This window comes from Pinus tabuliformis, chromosome 3_2 (genome assembly GCF_031772625.1).
Source record: "Pinus tabuliformis cultivar Carrire ecotype Pingquan chromosome 3_2, CPIR1, whole genome shotgun sequence".
Classification (NCBI taxonomy): domain Eukaryota; kingdom Viridiplantae; phylum Streptophyta; class Pinopsida; order Pinales; family Pinaceae; genus Pinus; species Pinus tabuliformis.
The window spans coordinates 318,112,336-318,131,844 of record NC_142302.1 but is presented as its reverse complement, the minus strand read 5'-3'; the positions used below and the strand labels follow the sequence as shown (position 1 = coordinate 318,131,844).

Below are 19,509 nucleotides of genomic sequence, written 5' to 3'. Positions count from 1 at the left end.
TTGCCTTAGACAACCCCTCTGAGCTCTGTACGAGAGCAGCAAATTTCTTCAGATGTTCGGACCTATTGCAGAGCACAAACAATCCTCAAATGGCCTCAGAGAGGGGTTCGACTTCGGCTAGGATTGGCCTCCTTTGGTGCTCATAAAGTTCGAGTTAATTTGCCTCAAGATAATTACATAGATGCCCAGCCTCATGGCTTCGTCTTCCTCATAAACGTGACAATATATTGCCTCAGATTGTTATGCTTCTACCTCAGGGTGAACTCGCAAGGAATCAACCTCAAAATAATTCGATTTTCTACCTCAATACAGATTCATCTATCCTCAGAAGAATTATGAATGCCTTTGCCTCAGCTTTCCCACAAAAGAATTCACTGCTACTTTAGATAGGTAATTCCTTGTTCCCTGAACAAAGTAGAAAATAGAAAATAGAACTAACTAGGGTGGAATCTTTCACCACTGAAATTAGTAGGAATAAAGGTGTCTATAATCCCTCAGAGCTACAACTCAGAAAGTCAGATGTGTTTGATCCAAATCGATGATGATTCATTTGATCTCAACTCTCCTATATTTATAGATTTCTCTATGGGCTCCAACATGTGATGGGTTGTGGGTGCAACCCCCAATTTTGGATTTTTTGCCCTAGCTGACCCAACATTTGCACAATGTTGCCCCAACATTGGAAAAATCGGGTTTTTTCCCCTTTATCAAGGTTGCCTATGGGGTCGGATAGGCTATTTCGTCCTCCATTATCCCATCAATTTGACGAGGATATTACAATCCCCCCTTCCCGAAATTGGTTGCCCTCAAGCAATTGCAAACTGGGATGTTGGATGACTCGTTCGCGTTCCCATGTGGCATCTTCTTCCGGTAGATTCTTCCATCTAATAATATATTATGAAATTACTATGCCCCTTAGTTTATTTTCTCGCACTGCAATGATTGCTTCTGGGATCAACTCTAGTTGCCCTTCTTTGTCCAACGGGGACAATTTGATAGAAGTAGTGACCTGTTGCTCGCCAGCCTTCTTGAGACATGATACATGGAAGACGTTATGAATTATGCTTTTTCTCGATAGTTCTAACTCATATGCCACTTCGCCAACCCTTCGGAGAACTTTGTAAGGCCCATAAAACCTTTGCTTCAGCTTTTCTGCACAACTTTTCTTGAGTCTAGATTGTCTATATGGTTGCAATCTCAAAAAGACTAAGTCTCCTTCCTCAAAATTGTGTTATGTTCGATGCTAGTTTGTGTACAAATTTTGTCGATTTTGGACAGCTTGCATGTTTTCCATGAGTACCCTAAGAATGTCTTGGCTCTCTTGTATCTAGTCTTTAGCTATTGGGGCCTCGCTATCTCCAAAAACCCTACCGATAAAGGATGGTGCATCATAACCATATAGTTGCTCTGAAAGGTGTCATCCCAATAGATAAATGGTAAGTGGTATTGTAACAATCTTCCCCGAGGTACAACCATTTGATCCATGATTTTTGTTGACCAGTCGCATAGTTATATAAGTATCCTTTAATCCACTTATTTCACGATCTTTGTCTGACCATCAGTTTGTGGGTGGTAACTAGTGCTAGGGGTTAATTTCATTCCACTACCTTGAAAATTTCCTGCAAAAATGCACCCACAAATCTACTATCCTGATCTCTGACAAAAATTTTAGGCAGTTCCTGGAGCCTGAAGACTTCTTGGAAGTACAATTCTGCTACCTGTTTGGCTTAATAATCAATTTGGATCGCAAAGAAACGTGTGAATTTTGTCAACCTGTCAACCACGATGTAGATACAATCTTTTGCTTGTTCTTTAGGTAGTCCTATGATGAAGTCCATTGACATGCTCTCCCATTTTTGCTTTGGAATTGGTAAAGGTTGGAGTAAACCAACAGGGTGTGTATGTTCAATCTTATTTTATTGACATGTCATGCATTCCTTGACGTATTTCAACACATCGTCTTTAATACCTTTCCATGAAAACCATTCCCTGATTTGTCGATAAGTTTTGAAAAATCCCTGATCTCCCGCTAATTTTATGTCACATGTAGCTTTCAAGATCTTTTTCTTGAGCGTGGATTCAGGGACCAAGCATATCTTGTCTTTATAGTAAATAATATCATTGACTATACATGTCATCTTGAATGATTCTGCCGGTTACTGAGCAATCAAACTTGTTCTTGGAGTATTCCATTGACAGAAGAGCCTTCCAATCTTCGGTAAGCTCTATGAGGTAACATGTTGTTGGTTTTCTGGATAGTGCATTGGCCACAATATTCTTCTTCCTTTTATGTATCCAATATCAAAATCATAAGCTTGGACCTTACTCACTCACTTCTATTGTCTTTCGTTTAGGTCTTTTTGTTCTAGGAAATGAGGCAAGTTGTTGCGGTTTGTCTTCACTACGTACCTATTTCCCACCTAGTATTGCCTAAATTTTGCCAAAGCGTGCATAAAAGCCAACATTTCCTTGTCATCTATGAAGTAAAGTCTCTTTGTGTCTTAGAGTTTCCAACTTTCAAATGCAATTGGATGGCTCTTCTGCATTAATTTTGCTCCTCTTCCTTCTCCTGATGCATCACATTCTAATACAAAGGGTTGACTAAAGTCGAGAAGTGCTAGTACTAGACATGAGATGATTACTTCCTTGAGCTTATTAAATGTTTTGTTTGATTCCTCCATCCACCTACACGCTCCATTCTTTGTCAAATTTGTTAATGGTGCGCTTAGTTGAGAAAAGCCTTTGACAAATCGTCAGTAATAGCTGCAAATTCCAAAAAATCGTCGTAGCTCAGTCGAATTCTTGGATGTTGGCTGGTCCAATATTGCCTAAATCTTCTCTTGGTGTACTTGCACTCCTTTCACACTAATTATGTGTCCCAAATAAAGAATCTACGTCATTCCAAATTCACATTTTGATGCCTTGCATAGAGTGATTGTTGTTGCATTATGCTCAAAATTTCATCTAGGTGTCCCAAATGAGCTTCCCATGTCTCGTTGAATATAAGAAGTTCGTAAACAAAAAAACTAGTAAGAATTTCTTTCACTACTTGTTGAAGATGTTATTCATGCAAGATTGGAATGTACGGGAGTATTCATTAGCCCAAATGGCATGACCAAAAACTCAAAGTGCCCATAGTGGCATCAGAATGTTGTTTTTGGCACATCTTGCTCTCGAACCCGAATTTGATGACATCCTAATCATAGGTCAATTTTGGAAAAATATATTGCTCCATGTAATTCATCGATCCTGGGAATAGGGGACCTGTTTTTTATGGTCTTTTTGTTGAGTATCTGGCAGTCAATACACATCCTCCATGTTCCATCCTTCTTTTTAACCAGAACCATTGACGAGGAGAACACACTTGAGTTGGGTCTGATGTGGCTCATTGCTAGTAATTCATGGATTACCTTCTCTATCTCATCCTTAAATTTCTTTGGGTGTTGATATGGTGTAGTGATTATGGGCTTGGCCCCTTCATCCAACTCTATAGTATGTTTAAATCCTCTTTTAGAAGGCAATCCCAGGGGAATATCACCAAATACCTACCCATGCTTGTCCAGCACTTGTTGAATGTCTGCTTTGTACTATGGGTTGCTACAGTTGGGTGTCTTTTGGCTTGTAATCATGCATTCTGCAACATATGCTACATCTCCATGCCTAAATATGTCCTCCATTCTTCTGGCGGAAACGACTTGTGGGCTACCATTTGCCATGCCTCTCAAAACTACTTTTCTACCATTTGATGCTTTGAATTCCATCTCCATTGCTTGGTAGTCCATAATGAATTTTCCCAACGAGTATAACCATTGAACTCCCAACACTACATTAATATCTACAAAGATTTATTACATAAAAATCACTAGTGAAAGTTTAATTAACAAGTGTTGTGCTCAAAACTAGAATAACTCACGTGCAATCCAAGTTGTGACCATCCGCTACTATCACATCAAGGCCTTCGAACTCTTTTGTGGGAAGTCCTCTCTTTGCTATTAATGTTGCATCAATGAAGTTGTATTTCCTCTCTTTGCTACTAATGTTATCTGTTGAGTATGTTGTCATTGATGTCAAAGCAAGAGTAGATACAATCGGTACAAGTTGGGGCAAAATGCAGACATCGTCATTGATGTCAAGGTCTACAAGCCATTGATGTGATGGGTTCACAGGATGATGCAGCTTAACCATGAAACCTTAGTTGGAACAGAAACCCTAATGGAAGGGATGAAACCCAAACCTTAGGATTTGGATCCCTTGGTGCAGTTATTGATGATACAACTTGATGAGACAAAGCATTGAGGTCATGGATATTGTTGCAGATGAAGGATGCATGATGCAGGTTGTTGAAACCCTAGCCACTGGATTTAAGGTTTGGGTTCCTTGGACAATAAGGATACCCCACAATTGTTGGAGTTTTTAGAGCAGCAGATTGTCGATATTGTCTTGGAAACCCCTGTCATTGGATTCTACTCGTCTTGCTGATTCTGGTGGTATGTGGAGCAACTCGTGGGCCCTTATGGTTTGAGAGATACGCAAAGTCAAAGTTCATGAGCTTAGCAAGTGGTCCAAAAACCCAAGGGCTACTAAGGTGGCATCACATTATTACTCAAATAATTGATGATGTGGTATGATGGATTATTCATTTAAAGTTCTAAACAAGTGTGATGTGGCAACATTCTATTATGGAAGAAATTAAGATTGGTTCTTGTTTCAAATATATATATAAGAAAAAATAATAATAATGTTAATAATTTTATTTAGTCCTTGCTCTAAATATAGTTGGAAAAATCTTAAATTAATGGACAAACTTCATGAGCGCATTAGCCTTTTTGGATTCACAAATTATTCCTTGGTCCTTGGACCAAAAATTTAATAATTCTTTTGACCATGTCGAATTTTTGAAGTCATCCTCCATCTTATTATATAAGTCGGCCCTCTCAATCACTATAAAATGAGGCACTTGGCTCTCGGCTAAGTACAAGAGGATGGAATCAAATGTCTTCATAGTCTTATGTGATTCTGCTCGATGAACCTGATCAATCGCAGGAAGAAGGTTGGGTGACGTATCTTTGGATATTGGCTGGTTTTCTATTGTTGCATGGGTTTCGTTGATTTATCTGGGCACAAGGGTTTGTTTGGAAAAAAAAAATTGCAGGTGGTTATCATTCCTACAACTTCGGCCTTCTTTGAGATCAAGTCCTGAAGTAATTTTGGATCCTTTCTGAAATCAAAAGTGATGCCCAGAATCTGCGGCCAAGGCAATATTCAATAGACTAAAGAATTTCTATGCATTAAAAGGACTTTCTCTCTGAAGTGGGATAAGGGCAATCATCTTAATTTCTTTGCTTTGTGCAAAAGCTAAGTAGAAGACTGACAGGTTTTCTTCTTGTGATCCTATACATATTTAGAGCATGTTTTGAGCAGCAAAGAAGTTTAGAATGTGATCTGAGCATAACAGAGATAACTTACAGCCTTCCTTTGATAGATGCAGCCTACCTATGATCACCTGTGGTCAGCGAAAACTCTGATTTCTCTTTATTTTTGGCATGGGTCTAAGGTCATTTTACACAGTGGCTTGATTTTCTTGAGCATAATATCACTTCACTGGAATATGAATGCATCCTGAGGCTCACCTCAGATCATTTGGACCTCTTCCTTGAATGAATAATTGTTGGCTAAGGCAGATTCGTATTTGAGAACCTCTCTGGGTTGATGTTCGATAGTGCAACCCTTAAAATTGCAGAACGTCTATATAACCTGCGGCCTGGGACGATTTTGTATACCTTGAACCTTTTTTTGTTTTTAAGTAGCTCGGGTCTCATAAAGCTATTCGGCCTTTTCTTAAGATAGACTTGCACTTATTTGTAGCCCTAATCCTGTGAAGGCATAATATAATAAACTTGTTCAAATAAGTGATGATGAAATGAATCATGATTATGACATCTAAAAATCATCAACCACTTGTGAATACTCATACAAACATTCTGATAAACATGTCTTGAGAAGAGTCAATTCTGAGGTCATTTGTGCAATCTAGAGAGAAACAATCCTCTGTGGATAATGTTATGTGCTTCTTGTGACTTGAATCACTTCTGTCATTGCCAGTCTACAGCACAGAAGAATCAAGGATATAATTTGGTGATTGCCACACCTGGAGTCTACGCATAAAATTCAGATCTTTTGTTTGACAGTAAAAGACAGCTTCTGTTGTGACCTGTGATCAAAGATTTGAATCAGCAGCTCAGTAGCATTTTTTTTTGGACACATGAAAACCTGAGGTAATAATCAATCGAAGAGAAGAGCCAAGAGAAGTAACAAATAGCAAGAGTTTCAACACTTAGGACATCTTTCAAATATCACATTACAACAGTATGGCAGGGCTCTATCATGGCACATAATGACTATTGAGAAGAATATAGGGACCTCAATTAGACTGTGATCCTGTAAACATATATCAGTATTCCTTGGGTTGCATGCAAACCTTACATAACACCGTAATCCCTGACACCTCATTAACCTTAGTATGGCAAAGCTTTCGTGACAATAAAATAGAGATCTTGTAAAGACTCTTATTATAGGGTGGTATGGCTTGACTCATGACAGTGACTCGACAAACAGTGCAACCGTGACGACTGCAGCATGACAGAGAGGTATGGCTATGATGTATGGACAGTGACAGTGGCAATGACACAGTAATATTGTTGATGGCAGTAACCTGGTATGCGAGTAAGCTAGTGAGAGCAGCGTTAGTGGACAATTGGATCACTGGGAGCAGTGGACAGTTGCATAGAGGGGGCAGGAAGAGCACAAGGAAGAAGCAGTGAGAATAGCAGCACTGTAGCAGCAGGCAATAGTCATGGAGCAGCAATAAATGTGTGAATTGAATGATTGTAAAGGAGACTGAAGACTCCTGCAAACTTAGTCTGCATATCTTCAGACTTGGGGAGTCTTGTACTTCCTTCCAGGTTTGCCTGGTAAATGTTGTATGTACATCATAGTATCATACATAACTGAGCTCATTGTTGAGCCAATTCTTATGTACTCTTCTTGATGTGATGGTTCATGTTTTCTGAATTATTGTTAATGCTCTGAATATTTAATTGTTAATAACTAACCAATTGAAAAAGAAGGAAATACCGATTCACCCCCCTCTCAGTTTTTCCAACAATTGGTATCACAGCGGGTCCTTCATTGGAAGCTTAACCGCTTGAAGGTAGATCCGTAGCATCTGACATGGGAAGACAGTGGAGAATACTGGTAGCAATTCTAAAGAAGATACAACTCTTAAACACCTACTTGAGGAAGCTACAAATTGGAATGAGTCTAAATATGTTTTTGCTCTTGATTATATAAGCAGGCTGAAAAGAGAAATTGAATTGCAAAAGAAGCAGATTCATACGCCAAAAAAGGATCATGAACTTGATCACCTCAAAAGCATGCTATAAGAAGCAAACAAGAAGGAAAGCACCTTGACAAACTAGCTCAAGGAAAAGGAAAAGCAAGATGAAGAACTTGGAAAGCGAGTCACCTCCTTGAAGAAGCCAAAAGGACTGAAGACCTCTTAAGAAGTCAGATGAAGCAGAAGGAAGAAGACTACATAAACCATGAGCAAGAAATTGTCACATTATCAATTGCCAGAGATCGCCACTTATCAAAACAGGTCTTGGATATGTTGGTGAATCCTCATGCTCCAAAAATGAAGAAAGGCCACATGTCAAAGAAGAGAAGCCTCATCCCAATGTTTTAAGAGCAGTCACATGAAGAAAAACCACATATCAAGGAAGAAAAGAAGTCTCATAAAAGGAAGCCTCATGCCAGAAATGGAGAGAAGCCTAAAGTCAAAGTCCAACACAAATCAACCAACACCGAAAGTTGGAAGACCAATACTTCAAGAAATCAAGATGATGCATTCAGAACGCCAAATCATCAAAGACCATTCAAACGTGGAGATCAACAGAGATATTCTCAAGGACGAGATTCCTTCAGCAAATCTTCACCATATACACCCAAGTATACAGAGGCATTTCATGATTATTGTTATACATGTTCTAACTATGGACACAGAGCTGTGGATTGCAGGAGAAATAGCAGAAGTATTCATAGAGGGTTTCATCAAAGCCCTAGAAGCAGATCTTCTAGAAGACAAGACAAAGTCTCATATGCCTATGACAACAGAAGTTACAATAGCTTTGCTCCTTTATTAAGACCAGATGTAGAGTGTTATTTATGCCATAATCTTGGTCATTTTGCACGAGATTGTAAATGCAGCTTGAAGTGGACCCCACAGATGCTGAAAGGGAGGAATGCAAAATGTTATCTATGTCACAACATTGGTCATTTTGCACGAGATTGTAGAAGCGGTGAAGTGGACCTTGAAGAATCAGGAAGGAAGGTCATTCACCAGGCAGGAAGGCAAGGCCACTAGGCTCTGGCAAAGAAAACAGGTTTCGCAATGATCTCTCGCACCATTGGTAGATGCACAGAGACAGGGGGAGTTTGTATGAGAAGCATATTGTTCAGGGGGAGCAACAGCATAGGATCTGATGATGTTATAGGATGTAGCAATAAAGCATGTTGATAGGGGGAGTCTGTCAAGGGGAGTTAGATCACAAGTTCGCGTGATCAAGCAAATTGTGAGGGGGAGTCACCCTTTGCCATTAATGTCAAAGTGGGAGAGAATCTTGGAGGAATCAAGGGAGAGAGAGAGAGAGAGAGAGAGATGCAAGATGCAACATACCTTGTCTTGCTAGGTGTGTTGACATCAATAACAAAGGGGGAGATTGTTGAGTATGTTGTCATTGATGTCAAAGTAGGAGCAAATGCAACAGATACAAGTTGGTGTAGGATGCAGATATCGTCTTTGATGTCAGGGTTTGGAAGCCATTGATGTAATGGGTTCACAAGATGATACAACGTAACCATGAAACCCTAGTTGGAGTAGAAACCCTAATTGAAGGGATGAAACCCTAACCTTAGAGTTTGGATCCCTTGGTGCAGTTACTAATGATACAGCTTGATCAGACAAAGCGTTGAGGTCATGGATATTGTTGCAGATGGATGATGGATGATGGATGATGCAGGTCGTCGAAACCCAAGCCATTGGATTTAGGGTTTGGGTTCCTTGGACAATAAGGATACCCCGCAGGTTGTTGGACTTTTTGAAGTAGTCGATTGTCAATATTGTCTTGGAAACCCCTATCATTGGATTCTACTCGTCTTGCTAATTCTGATGGTATGTGGAGCATCTCGTGGGCCTTCATGCTTTGAGAGATATGCTCAGTCAAAGTTTATAACCCCAGCGAGTGGTCCAAAACCCAAGGGCTGATAAGGTGGCATCACATTATTACTCAAATAGTTGATGATGTGGCATGACGGCTTATTCATTGAAAGTCCTAAACAAGTGTGATAGTGGCAACATTCTATTATGGAAGAAATTAATATTGATTCTTATTTCAAATATATATAATAAAAAATTAAAAATAAAATAATGTTAATATTTTTATTTAGTCCTTGCTCCAAATATAGTTGGACCAACTTAAATTAATGGACAAACTTCATGAGCGCATCAGCCATTTTGGATCCACAAATTATTCCTTGGTACTTAGACCAAAATTTTAATAATTCTTTTGACCATGTCAAATTTTTGAGGTCGGCCTCCATCTTATTGTGTAAGCCGGCCCTCTCAATCACTATAAAATGAAGCACTTGGCTCTCGGCTAAGTAAAAGAGGATGGAATCAAATGTCTTCAGAGTCTTATGCGATTCTGCTCGGTGAACCTGATCAATCGCAAGAAGTTTGGGTGACATATCTTTGGATATTCACTAGTTTTCTATTGTCACATGGATTTCGTTGATTTATCTGGGCACAAGGGTTTGTTTGGAAAAAAAAAATGGCAGGCAGATATTATTTCTAAAACTTTGGCCTTTTTTCAGAGCAAGTCCTGAAATAATTTTGGATCCTTTCTGAAATCAAAGGTGATGCCCAAAATCTGCGGCCAAGGAAATATTCAAGAGACCAAAGAATTTATGCGCATTAAAAGGAGTTGCACGCTGAACTGGGATAAGGGCAATCATCTTAATTTCTTTGCTTTGTTGCAAAAGCTAAGTTGAAGACCGAAGGGTTTTCTTCTTGTGATCCTGTACACATTTAGAACACATTTTGAGCAGTGAAGAAGTTTAGAATGTGATCTGAGCATAACAGAGATGACTTACAGCCTTCCTTTGATAGCTGCAGCCTACCTGTGATCACCTGTGGTCAGCAAAAACTCTGATTTTTCTTTATTTCGAGCATGGGTCTCAAGGTTATTTTACAAAGCCGCCTTATTGTCTTGGGCCTAATATCACTTGCTGGAAATAGAATGCATCCTGATTCCTGAGGCTGACCTCAGATCATTTGGACCTCTTCCTTGAATGGATAATTGTTGGCTAAGGCAGATTCATATTTGAGAACCTCTCTGGGTTAATGTTTGATGGTGTAAACCTTAAATTGCAGAACGTCTATATACCCTGTGGCCTGGCATGATTCTGTATACCTTGAACATTTTTTTTTCTCTCTGAAGTAGCTCGGGTCTCATAAAGCTATTCGGCCTTTTCTTAAGATAGACCTGCATTTATTTGTAGCTCTAATCCTGTGAAGGCATGATACAATAAACCTGTTCGAATGAGTAATGATGAAATGATTATGATATTTAAAAATCATCAACCACTTGTGAATACTCATGCAAAGATTCTAATAAACATGTCTTGAGAAGAGTCAATTCTGAGGTCACCTGTGCAGTCTGGAGAGAAACAATCCACTGTGGATAATGTTATGTGATTCTTGTGACTTGAATCACTTATGTAATTGGCAGTCTACAACACAGAAGAATCAAGGATATAATTTGGTGATTGCCACACCTGGAGTCTATGCATAAAATTTAAGATCTTTTGTTTGACAGTAAAAGACATCTTTTGTTGTGACCTGTGATCAAAGATTTTAACCAGCAGCTCAGTAGCAGTTTTTTTGGATACATACAAACCTAAGGTAATAATTAATCCAAGAGAGGAGCCAAGAGAAGTAACAGATAACACAAGTTTCAGCACTTAGGACATCTTTCAGATATCACATTACAACAGTATGTGCAGGACTCTATCATGGCACATAATGATTGTTGAGCAGAATATAGGGACCTCAATTAGACCGTGATTCTGAAACATGGGTTGCATGCTTGATATGATTGCAAACCTTACATAACACCATAATCCTTGACACAGCAGTTACCTTAATATGGCAAAGCTTTCATGACAATAAAACAGAGATCTTGTAAAGACTCTTATGACAGGATTGTATGGCTTGACTCACGACAGTGACTTCACAAACAGTGCAACAGTGATGACTGCAGCATGACAGAGAGGTATGGCTATGATGTATGGACAGTGACAGTGGCAATGGCACAGTAATCCTCTTGATGGCAGTAACCTGGTATTACGAGTAAGCAAGTGACAGCAGTGTTAGTGGACAGTTGGATCAGTGGGAGCAGTGAACAGTTGCATAGAGGGAGCAGGAAGTGCAAAAGGAAGATGCAGTGAGAATAGCAGCAGGCAGCAGTCATAGAGCAGCAATGAATGTGTGAATTGATTGATTGTAAAGGAGACTGAAGACCCCTGCAGACTTAGTCTGCATATCTTTAGACTTGGGGAGTCTCGTACTACCTTCCAGGTTTACCTGCTAAATGTTGGATGTACATCATACATAACTGAGCTTATTGTTGAGCCAATTCTTGTGTACTCTCCTTGATGTCATGGTTCATGTTTTCTGAATTATTGTTGATGCTCTGATGTTTAATTGTTAATAAATAACGGTTAACCTATTGAAAAAGAAGGAAATACTGATTCACCCCCCTCTCAGTATTTTCAACACAACCATGCAACAAAATTCCACAGTACCAATACATTCCCCAAATTTAACAGTTCAGTATAGTTCCAAACAGTTGCAATATAATTCTGTATTGGACAGAGCTTGACTAAATAGTAGTTGTATTCTAACCAGAAACCCGAGTGGTTTTAGACTAATCTGAATAAACCCTTGCGAAATCTAATCAGGGCTAGTATCTAAATAGTATCAGGAATCAGGACAGAGGATTGAATTCTTCTTCTGCCTTGGACTTTCTTCAGAAAATTCTCCCCAAACCTATTTAGTACCACTGCATCGTCTTAAAGAGTCCTGGATCTGCTTCGATCCTAAATCAATCCCTCTATGCTTACCTCAGACCCTCTGAGCTCTATACAAGAGCAGCAAATTTCTTCAGAAGTTCGAACCTATTGCAGAGCACAAACAATCCCTGAATGGCCTCAAGAAGGGGTTCGCCTTCAACTGGGATTGGCCTCCTTTGGTGCTCAGAAAGTTCAGATTAATTTGCCTCGAAATAATTACACAAATGCCCAGCCTCAGGGTTTCGTCTTCCTCAAAAACGTGACAATATTCTGCCTCAAGTCGTTCTGTGTCTGCCTCCGGATGATGTCGTAGGGAATCAACCTCAGAATAATTCAATTTTATGCCTCAGTATAGATCCGTCTAACCTCAGAAGAATTTTGGACGCCTTTGCCTCAGCTTTCCCACAAAAGACTTCACTGCTCCTTTAGATAGGTAATTCCCTGTTGCTAAAATAAAGTAGAGAATAGAACTAACTAGGGTGGAATCTTTCACCACCGAAATTAGTAGGAAGAAAGGGGTCTAAAAGCCCTCAAAGATACAACACAGAAAATCAGATGTGTTTGATACAAATCGATGATGATTCATTTGATCTCAACTCTCCTCTAGGCTCCAAAATGTGAGGAATTGTAGGTGCAACAACCAATTTTGGGTTTTTTCTGCCCCAGCCAACCCAACTTTTGCACAATGTTGCCCCAACATTGGAAAAAATGGGTTTTTGCCCCTTTATCAAGACTAGGCTATTTCGTCCTCCATTAGCCCATCAATTTGGAGAGGACATTACATGAAATTCTAGGGAAAAGTCAGAAAACTTGCTAAAGGTCTAGAATTGACATTTCCTGTATAAACATAAGGTAATGTCTCTCAAGTTTAAATCCCTTTAGCCAATGTGCATACGTAGGAATTATTATCACAAAATCCCCTTTTGATATATATTTATATATACACATACACTTTCTATAGTGCTTGTTCCAAAACCCCAACACCTGAAGGCAAGGCACCAATTCTGCAAGATTGTCAGTTCCTATTACTGTATAAGCATTTGACTTTAAAATACATGAATTACTTGTTGATTTGGGGTAGCATCGGATGTGCTCTAGCCATGAAATTTGGTGGAGAGGTTGGGGCACATAAGATCTCCAATATCCAAAAAGGGTTTGGGCAGATTCTAAACAAATCAGGAGATATTAAAATAATTAATATTTTTAATGGAGTCCCTAAGTCTAAACTTGGGGAAAATAAAATATTAATGTGTATTAATATGAATCTATGTTAGAATAGACCAAAAGACATAGATCAAGCCAGATATAATCTTAGCCGTTGATTAGAGACTTAATCTTGACCGTTGAGATGTCAACAGAAAAAGTATAAGAGGAGGCTTGAGGGGCACTTAGAGAACACACTGAGGGAGACCAGTCAGCTCAATTTCTAGAGCGGGGTTTGCTGAGAAATTGAACTAGTGGTCTGGAGAGCAGTCAAGAGCAGCGAGTACAGAACAGAGAGACGGCACATTAGCGTAGAAGAGGCAAACGCAGAGCCAGAGGAAGCCACGCAGAGGCAGCAGAGACTACGCAGAGCCAGAAGGGCTTGCATCATCCACACAGAGGTTGCAGGAGTGACGCGGAAGCCCAGAGAGGCTGCGCAAAGCTTCAGTAGGCTGACGCAGAGGGTTTTCAGGTTGACGCAGAGGGTTTCAGGTTGTAACAGAGTTCAGAAGGGCCTACGCTGGGTTTAGAAAAGCGCTGAAAGTTTGTCTATCTGTGGGTAAGCCAGTTTGGCACCCTATTGTACAAGAAAATCGCTGAATAATAAAATCCTCCCTTGTTGCACCGGTTTTGCCACATTGGATTTTTCCGGGGACATTAGTCCAAAATAACTGTGTCAATGTGTGCATATGTTTGTTTCTGTATTACAGTGTGATATCTACAGCAATATTTATTTTAATGTTTGTTGAAATAATTTCATGAATAACTTATGATGAAATAATTAGAAAAAGTAAATCAGTTGTTGCAGTGATAAAATTTTCACATTATTCTCATTTGTGATATATTGTATTGCTGATGACATCTATTGTCTGAGGCACAGTACAATTAAGACACAGGCACCATTACTTGGGATAAATTTCGATCTCTAGTGATTTGTGCTGTAGAATTCATCCGTAGCAACATAAGGGAGCTCCTTTGCAAATGATCAAGAAAGACTGATCCATTAGCATAGAAAGGTTTTGAACTTCTGATCCTTAACAGAAGACATACAATCGCTCACCTTAATTTACAGGGGAGGCAAATTCAAAGTCATCTAATCATATAAAATTAAAAAGCCCAAAATACTGGCGGAAGAGAAGAATACGTACATTTGGATCATCGCCATATCCATACATCATGTGTTGCACTGCAACACCAACAAACCAGAAGATCAGGTTCTTAAGAAACAGGTAACATGCAACTACATACGTGTACAACATTACCAATATATACAGTGAATGTTAATTTAATAAGGTATACATAGGCAGGCCAACCTTTGTTCACACCAGCAATGTAGTCATAAAGCTGCTGCTGCTCTTTCATTTGTCAATAAATAAAATGTGAAAGGGCAAAGAAAAGAAATCAAATGCTTACAATCTTTCTGGAAGATGCCTCGTTTGCGCTTGAGGGTCGATTCAGAAGGTTGTACTCCACCAGCCTTAACTTTGGAGGAGGCTCCAGCTGATGATGGGTCCATTGCTGCCATAACTGTGAGCTAATTATTCTGTTCAAACAGAATTCCACATTCAAAAAGCATGAATTAAGCCTTTGTTCCCAATTAACTTTAAAAGATAAGGATATACTATTCAACACATAACATCATCTAATCTCATCGTGAATGACTTTGTGTAGACATACAAGACTCTGTTTTATTCAATCTATAATACTGCAGTAATTGCACAAAACCTTATCTTGGAAACAAGTTGCAAATCATATATGACCATAATAAGCTGTAGATAACGTGAGTCCTCTTAGCCAAAAGTAAAAAATACAAATTCAATCAAGTTCAATTCTTCCACAAACAAATAGCCAGTCTTGAAAAAAATCATTTTAAAACGTCATGAAAATAACTCTGACAATCCTCAACAAAAAACGCTAAATATTGTGATCGTAAACAGACTAATACCAACCGGGATTCAGAATGTTAAACTGCCACATTCAACTCAACTGAAAACATTCTTTGATTGCACTTCGTAATTTTGTACAAGTATGCCCCTTATGGGCATAATGTCATGAACCAATTGTTGACTACTGGCTTGGCCTTAAGCTCTAAAGAATACAGTTTACCTGTGTACCATGCTCGGAATGAAAGTACCCAGTGGCTTCCCTGGGAACTGCATTGTGCAGGGAAAAAACATATATGTATGTGTGTATCAACTGAGCGGGTCTAGTTCAGGGTTGGGGAGAATGAATGTTATCCTGGGTTGATTCCAGGGACATAGCTTCAGGCTGGTAACAAATCCAATATATATATATATATATATGCTCTTGTTCAAAAATTCACAGAGGTCTCAGGCTCAAGTCTCATTGAGCCCTCCGAGTTACCAGCCAGTATTCCACTAGCAGGTATTAGTAATAGCACTAGCAGGTATTCGTGATAGCTCTAGGTAGCCATCGAAGTTGACAGCATTAAAACCCATCAAACCTGTTTCAGCTTGCGAGAAAAAGGTTACAAAAATAACATGCAAATAAAAGACCCGATTAACCATAACTTGTAAGTAGTTTATGTTTTATATTACTAGCGATGTTATCATTGTACAAATACAGCACAAATCAAGTTATCATTCCGTCTATTGCTTCATGCCTGAAGTTTTCTCAGGCTGCCATCAAACTCCTCTGTTTGCTACTATTACCAAGTTTAGACAGCATTTTACACAACCTACTAAGGCTCAGCTACAGCCTTGTATAATGTTTGCAGAGAAACTCTGTTTTTAAATTTTGACTAAGCTGGTAAACTCCAAAGGGCTTTTTTTCTTTATACCCGTATCTTTTGAGATTTTTGAGCACCCTTGCAGAGGTTAATTTGGTAGTGCAGTTTAACCTCGTTTGTCCAGGGACCAGCAAATTCAGGAAGAGAATAATGTGAAGCATGAAAAATTAACCCAACTAAATAATTAACTGGATATAACGACAACTACCATCTGTGCAATTATCTTTAATGTTTTCTCTGATGTTAGATTTTAAAAATTCATGTATATCAAAATGCCTTGCGTACCTGGAACCTTTTTTTTCAGTACGAAAAAAGCTATATTTGTATTATCAGAAGATCATGTACATTATATCAACTTCATGTATCCGTATCATCCTAGAAAATCATCTGGGTTGCGTGATCATGCAAACCCCATCAAAGCTAAGTTACCAGAAAACGGATACGGGAACGGATACGGGTACGAGGTTTGAAACGGATACGGCAAATTTTCAAAAAATCTGGATACGATACGGCAGGAAACGACACATAATAAATATATAAAAATTTAAAATATATATATATATATATATTAAAAATAAAAAATTCATATTACCATTCATATTTCAGAATCTAAATTATCATCTAAGATCTATCATGATTCATGATTCATCATCATCAATTCAAGTTTCAACTTTCAACATATGCCATATGGCATAAACATTCAACATTGCCATCATCATTAACGATTATTATAACATTCATGATTCAAGTTTCAACATATCATCAATGATCAGACATCAAGTTTTTGTTTCAAATTTCAAACATCAAGTTATCAACATGACAAGTTACACACACCATCATTACCAAAATTAATAATGCATACGAATTACTACATACTATGAAAGTACAAAATGAACTATGAACTTTTAATATTAACAATTTAATAAAAGGAAAATATGAGTAACAGCCTGGAACTGTGTAAAAGGAAGAAGCTGAAGCCTGAGATAGTCCTGGAATTATGTGAAGCCTGAAGGGTAAAGCCTGAATTTTGAAACTCTATATGAACTCTTGAACGGATTGCTTCAGCAGTAGTGTCATTGAAATAGATATCAAGTACTGAGTCCTGACACTAAACTGTAATTCAGGGAGGGTCTGATAAGTAATTATGAATGCCCATAATACTGTATTGTCTTTCACAAGTGCTGACTCCTGAGCTAAGAGGCCTCCATTGCATTCTGTTTGTGGTACTGGTGCACTGGTTTTAATGATAACTATTTCTGAGCTTATTTTATAGGTAAAGTCGTTCAATAGCATCGAATAAAAGGTTGTGTTTTAAATTATACATGTAATGTTTCCATGTTTTACAGATCTCCTTTTCTGACAGCACATTGGCGAACAAATGTGTAGCAATAGTAAATACTTCCATGTACCTTGTTTGTTTTATCTGAAATACTGGAAATCAACAGAACTGAGAAGAGCTTTCACTAGGGGTGCAAAGAAACACGCTATTGTTTTATCTGAAAGACTGGAAATAAACAGAAGAGCTTTATTAGTAAGAAAGTTACGCTGAATTATTGAAATACTTTCATCAGTGAGAGACTTCTTGAAGGGATTGATGAGTTAGGTGAAGAACAACCTGTTCATTTATTGGTTGGAAAGAGTTTGATCATATACGTTTCAGGAAAGGTATAATTTCTGTGCAATAATCGATTGATGTGAAACTCACCTAATGATCCAAGTCTGTCAAGGCCAGGGCCTACATGAGGAATAACTGAGCAGCGAGAACCAGTATATAATATGTGTTTGTAAATTTACTATAGTCACTGACACGTATCTGATGATGTAATGCATATATGAAAAGGCTTTTGAATCGGGCCCTAGGTTTTTGAATCGGGCCATAGGATCGGGTCAAAATATGATGCATATATATTATAAATCCCAAACTTATTTTTATGAAAACCCAAGCAAAGCTATTAAAATACGTTTTAAGTTTCTCTGAAACGTATCAATTTTTTTTAAACGGGACGTTTTTTCCTTCAAAACGCCTGAAAAACGGCAAAAAAAAATTTGATACGTTTCCAAATCAAAAAAAACGTTTTTCAGCCGTTTTTTGGCCGTTTCTGGGCTGAATACGTTTCTGATACGTAAAACGGCGTTTTTGCCTGCCAGGGAGCCGTTTCCGGTATCTTAGCATCAAAGTGACCAAATAAACAGATATACATATAGAGAGTATATAAACATAAAAGATCTGCGTACATCTAGTAGCAGATATAGGAGAGAGTAACTAGACAAATACATCCATCATATTGACCTTGAAAAGAAACAAGATCATCCCTATTACTTTGTGTATCATTGAGAGAACCATTTCACCAGCAGGTTTCCGTTTTGCCTACCTGTTACATACAAAATTATGAGACAAAATTATACAAAAAAGGATCAGAAAATAAATGTACAATTAGCCAGGGAATGGGAACTCCACAACGCTTAGTACATTGCCCTCCATTATTATATCCATGTGCATTTCTCCCACTATTCCTTGAAGCCTTTTCTTTGAGAGATCATCCGCAAGCTGGTTATATTCTCTGCCTGTGTGTATGATAGGAGGGTTCCCAAGCTGTGTCCAAAGATTATCAATTCTCCTTAGCCATCCAAGTAGTGCTGATTGTTTGATATGTGCATTCCCATTAACATGATCCATGATAATCTTTGAATCCCCATATATATGAATATCAGGGATATTAAGAAAAGATGTGAACCATAAAATGCCCCATAATGCCATAGCTTCTGCCTTATTATTCGTGCCCATTCCGGCATTCCAGTGGATTCTGTATTGTAAATCATTGGACATGGCTATCCAGAAGCCACATCCGCAAACATTCTTTTGAGCCGCTCCATCGAAGAATCCAATCAGGTACACCATTTGTGGGCTTTTCCTCCTCTGTTGTTGTTCTTTGTACTTGTTCTCATGAACAGGAAACATTGAGTATAGTGTTATGGTATTCTCATATACCAGAATGAAATCCTCAGCAGAATTCTCAAATATATGGTTATTCCTCCATTTCCATATAGCCTAGAAAAATAGGGGGGAATAATCCTCCATGAGGGCTTCTGTCTGCTCCACCACTCCATACAATCTGCAATATCATGAAATTGATTATAAGGAAAACCAAAGTGTAATGCCAATTTATCCCATACCTGGATCGTGTGTTGACATTTGAGGAACAAATGACAATTGCTTTCCCCCTCCTTTTTGCAAATTGCACATATGCTGGGTCCGTGCCAATTACGCTTCTGCAAGTTCTCCCAAGTGAGATTTTTGTTGTGATATACTAACCAGGAGAACAGAATGATTTTAATAGGAATATTAGTCTTCCAGAAGGCGTATAATA

The 19,509-nt window shown here is 38.5% G+C and overlaps 2 protein-coding genes across 2 annotated transcripts in view; both read right to left on the bottom strand.

Moving 5' to 3' along the window:
- LOC149180802 (transcription initiation factor TFIID subunit 13-like) overlaps positions 1 to 19,509 on the bottom strand; it is a 118,337-nt gene that overhangs the window by 80,793 nt on the left and 18,035 nt on the right. The window contains exons 2-3 of the mRNA XM_089418226.1: positions 14,806 to 14,935; positions 14,541 to 14,578 (exon numbers count right to left, since the gene is read on the bottom strand). Coding sequence (XP_089274352.1) covers positions 14,541 to 14,578; positions 14,806 to 14,917 — 150 coding nt within the window. The 5' untranslated portion in view covers positions 14,918 to 14,935. The remainder of the gene's footprint in view (positions 1 to 14,540; positions 14,579 to 14,805; positions 14,936 to 19,509) is intronic.
- LOC149180803 (uncharacterized) lies at positions 18,576 to 19,100 on the bottom strand. The gene has a single exon (XM_089413993.1). The coding sequence runs from the start codon at positions 19,098 to 19,100 to the stop codon at positions 18,576 to 18,578; it is 525 nt and encodes a 174-aa protein (XP_089270119.1).

Coding starts and splice junctions, on each gene's coding strand:
- LOC149180803 (XM_089413993.1), bottom strand. CDS start 19,100: ATGTTTCCTGTTCATGAGAACAAGTACAAAGAACAACAACAGAGGAGG.